A 10,198-nucleotide genomic window follows, 5' to 3' on the forward strand; every position below is an offset into this window, starting at 1 on the left:
GGGATGGCGTTGACGAAAGGTTGTAGAACTCAGCAGTAGTCGTGTAGTACTCAGTTGATGAAATATTCACGATCGAGGTTGTGAGTATTCCTGTCGTGGTGGTCGGCGCAGTTGTATGGATTCCTGTGGAGCTGGCGCTGGTGAGGTTGGTTGCGTTGACGCCCGTGATATTTGTCGAGTTTGGGTCGGCTGCCCTCACAGATTCAAAGAGAAGGGTGGCCAGGATAGCAATGATTGCCTTTGAAGTCATGCTGCGTATCCTTTTAGAGTCTTCTGTTCATGCTCATGCGCTTGCCAGGCCTCTGATCTCGTAGTCTCCTATTCCCGCTTCCTCAATATCACTACTCTTGCACCCTACCCTGCTCGCCCTCACACACACTGTCTGACTCTCGCTCAAATGGACTTCTTCTCTGCTTTTCCCACTTGTCCTTCACTTCTCTCCTCTCTCTCTCCCTCGTCTCCTTCCCTTCTCTCCTCTCTCCTCCTTCTCTTTCCCTCCTGCCCTCGCCACTGCTCTTTGCCCTTCCCGCCAACGACTGTCCCCCCTCCTCCCCCACACACAAATCGGCTGAAGAGCCTGCCTCAGAGTTTAACCAATCGCCCGGCAGCCGGGTGCCCGGCCCGGGCCCGGCCTGCGGGGCAGTGGCCGGGCCGGGCCGGTGGACGGTGCCCCATCAGTGAACGGCGTGACTTGACCAGAACTGAGTCCGTTGCAAGCCGATGAGCTAGTCATCAGACATTCTTTACTTCATTACTTTATTATGATTTAACCTGAATGAGAATTGAATTCAAATGTCAAAATAATCATTAAAAATTTAACTGGCTCAATCCGAGGTTTCTTGCGAACGTCCTCGCAGGTTCTGCAGCGTCAGCAAGTAAACTCGCCCAATGAAGTCGGAGACGACGACCTGCGGTTGGCCTTCCGCGTCGTCAAGAACATCCATGCACGTGAAGTCTGTCGGGTAGGGGCTGTGGAAGCGACATACTGTATCTCCATTGCTGGCATCGACCACAGAGACGACCGGGCAGTCGAGAATGCTCGAGGCGGCTGACAGCACCACGATGTAACCATCGTTGCAGACCCAACGGCAGTTGCGGTCTTGCAACTTGGCGTGGAGCAGGATGGGATCGTCTGCCTCTGTTTCCACCTCCCCGCTGCTCAAGTTCAAGATCGACAGTCCCGTCGCCTTCACCGTGTACCCTGACCCCTCCATGGTTATGACTGCTGCACGCTGCCCGTCGCCAGAGACGCTCACCGACATGGCCGGCGGCCCGACGTTTTCAGTAGCGTTTCCTCCTTGCAGCAACTTGATCGTGTGATTTTGACAAGCTGCAACTGCCACGTCTCCAGCTGGACTCCAGTCCATGTCCATCAGCCATCCAGCTTGGGCCCAGGTGGCCTCAGCGTGCTCGCCGTTCATCAGAGCAAGCGAGCCTCCGTGCCCTCCGACGAGGACTTGGTTGTTCGATCCTGGTTTCCACCTTGTGGTGGTGCCTGCAGCAGGGAAATTGTACGAGTCCAGCGCCGTGCCGCCCTTCCCATTAGGGTAGCTGATCAGATAGTTACTGCCATAGGTGGTAAAGGCCCAGCGCTCGCCGTCAGGGGCCAAGTCAGCCTTCCTTTCCACCTGCTTTTCTGCCCCGGCCTCAAGTTCCTCATCTTTCAACACGTCCAGGGGGTCAGTGGATGCAAGAATCGACGTGATCGTTTTGGTCAAGGCCCGCAGCTTCTGACCCCCCTCGACGAATCGGATGCCTGCCAGCGGCCGCTCGTCGAAACTGTCCTTCCTCCCGCTGGGGTCGTTGAGCAGAACGTTCCGACGGTCCCACGACTTGGCCGAGCGATCGCTCGAAGCAGTAAGGATCAGGTCGCCAACCCAGGAAACCGCAAACACCCAGCGCAAGTGACCGACAATCTTTCCCAGCAGCTGCCCAGTCCTGCAGCTGAAGACTCGACCTACCCGATCGGCAGCTCCCGTCACGATCTCGCTACCATCTGGGGAGAAGGCGCAAGTCCACACCTCGGAGACATGCTCTCGCAGCCGCAGCCTCATCCGGAAGGAGCTTTCCTTGCCGTCTCTCGTGCTGCTCCATAGCGTGCACCCGCCCTCAGACAGCGCTAGAGCGATCTGAAGGCCATCGCTGGAGGTGTCAACGCAGTTGATATGGCTTCTAGCGGTCATGCGAGCAACGGCTGCTCTCCTGTCAATGTTCCAGATGGCTGCGTACCCGTCAAGACTCCCCGAGATCGCGTACGTCTCCTTCCAGTGCAGAAAGCGGACGCTCTGCACAGGTCCTGTGTGCCCCTCCAGCGCTGCGAGCAAGGAGCCTCTCTTCTCCTCGTATTGCCACAGGTAGACGATCCCGTTGCTACTTCCTACCAGCACTTGGTTCTCCCTCGGAGCGAACGCGCAAGAAGTCAGCCATGCAGGGTGAGGGCCGAACTCGACGAGGGTTTTTCCGCTGCTCGCCTGCCACAACTTAGCCCAGCCATCTCTCGCCACCGACAGGACGGACAACGAATCAGGTGAGTAGCGAACGTCCATCACGATGGCCTCATGGCCGACGAATCGAGATATCTGACGGCTTGAGAGTTGCTCGTAGACGAAGCACATGCTGCCAGCCCCAACAACGTAGCTGCTTCCCTTCGGCTCGATGTCGCAGCAGAGCATGGGAGACTGGCACAGCTGAGTCTGCGTGCAGGCATCGAAAAGTAGGGGGGCGTTCCTCCACTGGACCCAAGGACGAGGATCCTCGAGAAGGGAGGCGGCAGCAGCTACAGCGCTGACAGTAGGAGCGTTGCAAGCAAGTCCCATCAAGGCGTTCGGCTCCAAGCAGAGAACATGGAACCACTTGCGGACGAAGCGGAAGAAGTCAGTCACGTGGGACAACCGTTGAGCTTCCGCAGGCTCTTGCTGGAGGTGAAGCAGACAGTCACTGAAGTCGATGAGAAGATCCTCCGCGTAGTTTCTTCCGCTCTCAAAGACAGCCTCCAGGTACCCGAGGTCGCAGAGGTAGCTGATCAGCTGTTTGTGCTTCCCTGCTGCACGAAGGGCCCCTCCTAGCTCCTTGACCTTCTGTCTATTCGGGAGGCCGAGCGGCTGCTGCTGACTTGAGCTGGAAGTCTCGAAGCGGAGGGGCTGGGGGTCGATTTGTCGTTCGGAGAAGCGAGCAGCGAGGAGGCCGGTGAAGTAGTCGGCGAGGGAGGAGTAGTGCCTCTGCCGGACCTCCTGCATTCCAAAGTATCGGCTGCTCGCCATCTCCCAGAACTGCCGGTGGTAGAGGTTGAGGACGGAGACGCCGTTTTCTCCTCGCTCAACGAGGTAGTCTCCCAGGTCCCTGCGCAGACGGGAGAATACGAGGGGCGGCAGTCTCCGCATGGGAGGATCATGGTACTCCAGCACAGACCCCGGCACCCCTCGCTGCCCCAGCACCTCGTCGTTGCCGCTGATGAGGTCGAGGAAGTTGGTTTCGCTGAGGCCACAGCGGGAGGCGCACAGGAGTCCCATCATCTCCGCCACGAGCCGCGACCCGTGCAGCCTCTCCAGGTCGTCGAAGATGAGGGAGATCAGCCCATTCACGCTGGACGGCAGCTGGGCTGGGGCATCGTGCGACCTCCATCGCATCACCCGATCGAAGAGGAGGCGGAGGTGGAGCATCGTGACCGACTCGACCTGCGTGAGTGAGTCCCTCAGGATCTCTTCCTGCTTCGGCTGAAGCCCACGGCCGGACTTGGCCATCCACTCCTGCAGGATGACGATCCCCTCTGCCTTCTCCACTCCCTGAATCTTGACAATCCATTCTTCGTCGAGGGCTGCCCGGAGAGCTGGGAAAACTTTGTACTTGTCTTCGGGGAGGGTCGAGACTATGACGCGGGTATGCGGCATGTCCGGGGCGGAGGACGAGGGGCCCGGCAGCCACCGCCAGGGGTCAGAGCGCTCGTGGTCCTCATCGGAGAGCTGGTCGAGCGAATCGATGAGGAGGAGAAGGCGTTTCTCAGCTGAGGATGCAGCAAGGCAGCGGTGAAACTCAGCCACCTGCTCGTCAAAGTCTTCGTGGGCGGCTGCTGGAGGATTCATCGTGTAGACCGAGGAGACCTGTTCGCAGATGCTCCGCATGAGCTCGACGGCACTGGAAGACGCGGCCGACGTCCCGCAAGCTCGGAAGATCACACACGCCCTGTCCTTGAGCCGTTGGTGCGCATCCACAGCAGCCGCGCTCATGGCTGACGTCTTGCCCGCCCTGACTGCCCATGGAGGCAGCGAACCGTTGGCCCGGCCCTCTCCATCAGCTGCGCCATCTTCTCCCTGACCTCCTTGCGCCCAAAGAAATTCCTTGAGCGCTGGAAGGCGAAGGAGCAGTGGTGGACGATTTCTCGCTCCAAGGGGCTGAGCAGCCGCCTCTTCTGCAAGCTGGCAAGGATCTGATGCTTGGTCTCTCCGACAAACTTGGCCGCAAGCTCTCGGATGTAGCTCGCGTGCGTCGGATTCTCGAAGGAGATCCCGTCCTCGCTCCAGGGGACGGAGAACTCGAACAGGGAAGTGGCTGCTGTCTGTTTCACTCGTGCACGAAGATCGTTGAGCAGCTCACGGTCGGAGTCCCTCCTCGTGTAGTAGATGGAAGCCTTGCCCGCCGCTTCCCGCGTCGCTGCCTCCTCTAGGCCCTCGATCGTCCTCATGAGGACGAAGGCGGAGACCTCGAGGTTGGAAGGCTCTTTGAACAGTCCCTCCAGCACCTCCCTCTCCGTAACGCTGATCAGCCAGTTCTGCTTCACCGACGGCGGGAGGCTCGACTCCTCCTCCACGACCTTCCAGATGGCCCCCTGCATGATGTCCTGCGCGCCCTTCCAGAAGTCGTTGTACTTGATGGGCTTCTCCTTCATCGCCGAGATCTTCTGCAGGTTGTACACGGGGGGCACGTGGTTGTCGTCCCTCACGTACCACTCGCTGATGGTGCTCTTGGCATCGCCGTCAGGGATGAAGCCCAAGATCAGCTCCAGCTCCTCCTTGTCGCATCGGTTGGGCAGAGCCCTCCACCCGTACCTCTCTCCCGACAGGAACACGAAGCTGGCGGCTGTCGAGTTGCGCAGGCATCGCTCAAGCTCTCCGAGACAGACGTCAATAGTCATGTGATCATCCGTAGCCTCATTGCGAACTCCCCAGCGCAGGTCCACGACAGAGAAGGTCAGGCCAAGGCTCTGGCAGAAGGACTTGAGCATCGGGTACGCGAACTCCATCAGGTAGTTGCGCTCGGATGTTGTGTCGTCAAAGGTGCTGGAGAGAAACATCGTGACGTTGGTGGCGACATTGATCCGCTCGACCTCGTCGAAGAATCCTTCTTTCAGCCTGTTGATCCTCTCATCGTAGAGCTTCGCGAACTCCTCGGGGTTCAGATTTGATTCCTTCAGCGACTGCTCCTTGACCATGGCTTTCAAGTTGCTGACCTCCTCCTCCTTCTCGGCACTGAGCGCGATCTTCCTCTCAGACTGCTTCGACCTGAGCAGCGTCGAACGAGGCTCAGCCGTGACCTGCGGCGTGACCTTGTCGAGCTCTACTACGACGGCGTCTTCTTCCGCATCTTCAACCTCGGAGGTGTTGAGAAGTGTCCAGCCCTCGCTCCTGATGCTCACTGGGCTGCTGGCCCTGCTTGGCACCCCCTCCTCGCCTCTCGCATCTATCGCGAACACGACGAAGACATAAGGAGTCTCCTCCTTGAGGTCGGGGAAGCTCAAGGATCGATCAGCAGCAGGGCTTACCCGTTCGAACCCTCCCACGCCGAGCCCAACGGAGTGAGGGAACGCAACGACCTTGAAGGAGGCAGCCGCCCCCGAGGGCTCGTCGTCAAAAGCCCAGCTGACCCTCAGCATGTTTCTCCCCTCCTCGGTCACGACAACTGCGACCACGTCGGTCGGAGCTGGGATCGGGTTCTCCTTGCCGAACATGGTGAAGTTGTTGATGCCGATGTAGTGAGACCCGTTGGTGTCCAGCAACTTCAGCTGCCACCAGCGTGCGACGTGCACGTCCCCGAGCCCTCGCAGGATCACTCCTCGATTGGCCATCACGTGAATCTCCCGCTCATCCAGCTCGCGGTCTGAGACGAAGGTCCACACGGGGCTCTTGTCGCAGACCCGGTGCCCGATGAAGTAGTAGGACTCGATGCTCGAGGATTCGTTGTCATTGGAATCCGTGTTCCCCGGCACCTCCTGGCCGAGCCGGTTGCACTGAGATCTCTGGAGGAGGTAGGCAAACTTCCATTCCTCGTCCTCGGACTGCTTGCACCACAGCTCCATCGTCCTGGGGGAGGAGAGGATGTTGGTGTTGTAAATGGAGACTTTGGTGACGAGCACGGGAGCTCCCAAGTCGATGACAACATGGGCAGGTGGGCAGCAAGTGAGCCAACCAGGTATCCATTCCTGCTGACCTGAGAAGTTCACGTGGCATCCCTTCCCGTCGACCAGTCGCTGCTTGTCATGGATGCTGTGGTGTGTGTACAGCCATGGAGTTCTGTCGAGCACGAAGGAATCTCTAGGGAGAGAATCTACCAGTGTTGCGCCCTGAGACAAGGTAGAAGCATGTCAGTCGATCTGCTAAGGCGTTCACCATCCCTCCTGACCTGATCAGTCGCATGCACTTCTGTTTCGCTCTCCTCGTTGTGCTCACCGGCAGCGGCTGGCTCCTCCTCCTGCCTGGGAGCGTCTCCTAGATCCGCCCTATCACTTCGCTGCTCCTCTGCAGCAGATGTTGGCAGCTGCTCTCTATTTTCAGGTTGCTGCTGCCCTGAACTGACTGACTGCGACTGTATGGCCTCCTCTGCCCGAGAATGGTGCGCCTCCTCTGCAGGAACGCGTTGCGGCGGCGGTTCCGCACGTGATGGTGGGCCCAGGGGCTGCACAGGAAGAGCTTTGTCCGCTGCTATGCAGTTGCCCATCCTAGCTGGCGGTGTGGTGCCTGAGGGCTGCAAGAGGTGTAGGATGTAACCTTGAGCAAGAAGATGAGTAAGAGCAAACAAGAAACGAGCATGAGAGTGCTCTGTGACCTTGACCTTGACCTTGACCCTCTCTCCCCTTCCTCTCACTTGTTTATCTTCTGCTCCCTCCACTCACACTGTGCCAACTCCCCCCTCCCCTTCCCCACCTCCTCCCTCCCGTTCTCCTCTGATCCATCTTCCCTCCCTCCTGTATCCTCTCTTCTCTTTCCCGCCTCTCCATACTCCCTCTCTCCGCTCGCTCCCTCTCCCCCCCCGCTTCCCCCTTCCCCCTTCCCCCTTCCCCTCTCCGTCCCTCCCTCCCTCCTCCAACCGCCCTGCCATCCCCTAAAACGTTGGTACCGCAGTCCTCTGGCCCGGTCCACCTAGCAGAACTACAAAAATGAGCCCTGCAGGGAATGGCAGGGAGGGGGGAGCGCGTAGCCGCAAGATGAGAAGGGAGGGCGAGCATGGCGGCGTCGTTCGGAGGAGGGTGGTCAGACATGGCAACCTTGAGCTCGTGGTACTCGCTATCCTCGTCTCAGCCCCCTGCTCGAGAAGTGAGTCGGGAACGGGAGGGGGGGGGGGGGTGCGGGCTTTCACTGACGGCCGGCAGTCTCCGAAGCCTCGACGGCCTCGAGCGCTGAAAGTCTCGGTTGGAGCGCAGGATCCTAGTGAGAGGAGGGAGGAGACATCTACCTGCCGAGCCCGCTGACATCTCGCCAGCTTCCCTGACTGCTGCTGCGCTTCATGCCTGAGGATCAAAAACAACTTGTCGTATTCCTCCAGTAAGTCGCGCACGAAGCTCCTTACTCTCCGATCCTCATACTGTATCAGGTGACGAGGATCGTCCTCCTGTCAGGCTAGACGACAAAGAGTTAGTCGTGCCCTTGGAGGGGAGCGGCATTCATGCTGATCGCGCAGATCTGGAAGTGCTGAGGAGCGCGGAAGGCGTTTGGCAGTGAAATGGATGGGTGAAGATTTGAAAGAGATGAAGAGAGAAGACGAGAGGTTGTCATGACGATGACAGCAGAGTTGTGCGATGAGAGGTGTGTTTGGGTGTCGGAAGGAGAACATTCCAGGTGTTGAGATCTTGTTTCTTTTCTGCTGGGTAGGCTGAAATGCTCTCCAGGAGAAAGAGTGACAAGAAACGTGATTCGAACAGGTAGCACAGGATCTTTCCTTGAAGGCTCCTGCTAATTCCGCACCTCCTGTGCGTAGCGATGGTGGCGTGAAGAGACTGCAGCACAAGGAGTACTCAGAGGAGTTCCTGCAGGTTGTAGAGCTTGTCAGTGTCTGCTGCTGCCGTTGACCCGCACGTGCCAGTCGTTGCCTCTCAGGGAGTATCTCATGGAGGAGAAGCCGCAGAAACTGGGGAAAGGGAAGCAGGTGTAGAGCCTCCTCTCCGTCAGAGGAAGGGGATGATGTAGAGCTACAGGCCAAGACAGTCTTGTGCTCTGTGAAGCCTGTGAACAACTCGGCTGTCCCAATCAAGGTTGTGGTGAAGGAGTTCAAGAAGTATGTTGCTGGAAGCATCGCTCCTCCTCTCCTGCCTGACTTTCAGCTTAGGTGCAGGCACTGGCAGTTTTTCCTTCACAATGAGTACCTCTCGCTCGCTCGTCTCAACAGCAGGTGGCAGGACGTGAGTCTGACTGCCCTCACCTCACCTCCTGTAGGAGTGATTGCCCTGCTAGCATACCCCGAGTGCTGGGGCTGGAAGGTAAGGGAGGGAGGGAGGGAGGGAGGGAGGGAGGGAGGGATGGAGGGAGGTACAAGGTACAATGCAGGAGAAGATGGAGGAAGAGTCGAAAAGGCAAACGAGCGAAAGGAAGAGGATACTGACGAGGAGGGGGTGCGGGAGAGGAGGGAAGCGGGAAAAGAGAGAAGGAAGGGGAGAAGAATCAAAGGCGGGGAGCTACTTCGGTGACGTTGAGGGGAGCAGAAGCCAAGGGGAAGGTTCTCGTGCAGTTCTTCAATGGGTCCGACTTGTACTCTTCGGGGCCACCCAAGGACAAGCAGCTGGCGCTCAAGGTCTGGAAGGAGTTGGCCGAGGCAGGTGAGAAGAGAGAAGTGAGGTCGACTGGGGATGAGAAGACGGTTCGAACAGTCTGCTTCGCCAACAGCTGTGAGATCTTCCACTGCGACGTCAACCCCAGCAACATCCTGCTGGACAGTGAGCAGGAAGGGGGGGATTCGCATCACAGCATCCTGCTGGTGGACTGGGCGTGCTCGAGGCAGGAGGCGTCGCTAAAGAGCAAGGTGAGAAACGAGCCTGCCCTCCTGCTGTTCGTCAGATTTGATGGAGGTGACCAACGGCAAGAGGGGGCACTATCAGCCTGGAGAGATGATGAACGGGGAGGTTTGCTTCCTCTTGCTCAAGCGTCTTGTGCCTCCGTCACCCGCTGCAGGTGGGAAATTTCACTGACGTCTTCGGCACGGCGTCTTGCCTGCTCTGGTTGCTGTGCGGACGAACTCCCATGTCACAGGTCTGCTCAGGGAGGAGGAGGGGAGAGCTGTTGGAGGAGGAGGGGAGACAGCAAGGAGGGGATGACGTTTCTCAGGCCCTTGTGGGCGAGGGAAGGAGGAGAACGACCGAAGACATCAACCAGCTCCTTCAGTTCTGCTCCTGCGCGACTCACATTGATGCTGGTGACGAAAGATGGCAGGAGCAGCCTCGGAGACTTCCCTGAGGCCTCTGTAAGACATCTGCCTCCTCCTCGACTGTGCCAGTGAACGTCTGTCAGGTCCTGGGCATCGCAAGGATCCTGGAGAAGGGGCTGGAGGTAGGGAGGAAACGAGGCGACACCGTTGACGTTTGTCGGCAGGAGGAGAAGGGCAGCCGCTACTCCAGGTGTGCAGCATGGCGATGGAGCAGTGCGAGTTGACTTGTGATTTTGTTTCTGTACACAGCGTGGATGAGATGTTAAGAGCGTTTCTGGACTTGAAGCTCATCAATGAGGTTGAGGGGAGAGAGTGATCTCAATCGTACAAGCATCAGCCCGCCAATGAAAGACAACACTAACCCGAGAGGGAGAGTACATTGCATACAACAACAAAGAACAAAACAATATGGAAAGGAACTATTAAATGGAAATGAATAAGCTTGACAAACAATCTTTCAGAAACAGCCACAACATCCTCCCGATTTCTCCTTGACCTCATCACTAGAAACGTGTGAGGACGACTGCAGAGAATCAATTAATATGTGAACCTCGAGGGCGATTTGCTTTCTTCC

General features: G+C 58.1%; 2 protein-coding genes across 2 annotated transcripts; one reads left to right on the forward strand and one right to left on the reverse strand.

Annotated features, from left to right (window-relative positions):
• Positions 1–1,814: 1,814 nt before the first annotated feature.
• GUITHDRAFT_73490 (hypothetical protein) lies at positions 1,815–2,615 on the reverse strand (the record flags this gene model as incomplete). The annotated part of the gene is made up of 1 exon (XM_005829913.1): positions 1,815–2,615. A coding segment is annotated over one exon (801 nt), but the record flags the coding sequence as incomplete, so codon positions are not given.
• Positions 2,616–7,433: 4,818 nt separating this feature from the next.
• On the forward strand, positions 7,434–9,940 carry GUITHDRAFT_140845 (hypothetical protein; the record flags this gene model as incomplete). Its single annotated transcript, XM_005829914.1, has 18 exons — positions 7,434–7,523; positions 7,580–7,637; positions 7,801–7,840; positions 7,888–7,974; positions 8,096–8,128; positions 8,185–8,239; positions 8,290–8,352; positions 8,402–8,481; positions 8,528–8,595; positions 8,640–8,683; positions 8,932–9,019; positions 9,071–9,222; positions 9,269–9,322; positions 9,372–9,418; positions 9,630–9,660; positions 9,708–9,746; positions 9,789–9,814; positions 9,874–9,940. The coding sequence occupies 18 exons, from the start codon at positions 7,434–7,436 to the stop codon at positions 9,938–9,940; spliced, it is 1,122 nt and encodes a 373-aa protein (XP_005829971.1).
• Positions 9,941–10,198: the final 258 nt, after the last annotated feature.

This window comes from Guillardia theta (assembly GCF_000315625.1).
Source record: "Guillardia theta CCMP2712 unplaced genomic scaffold GUITHscaffold_49, whole genome shotgun sequence".
Taxonomy (NCBI): Eukaryota; class Cryptophyceae; order Pyrenomonadales; family Geminigeraceae; genus Guillardia; species Guillardia theta.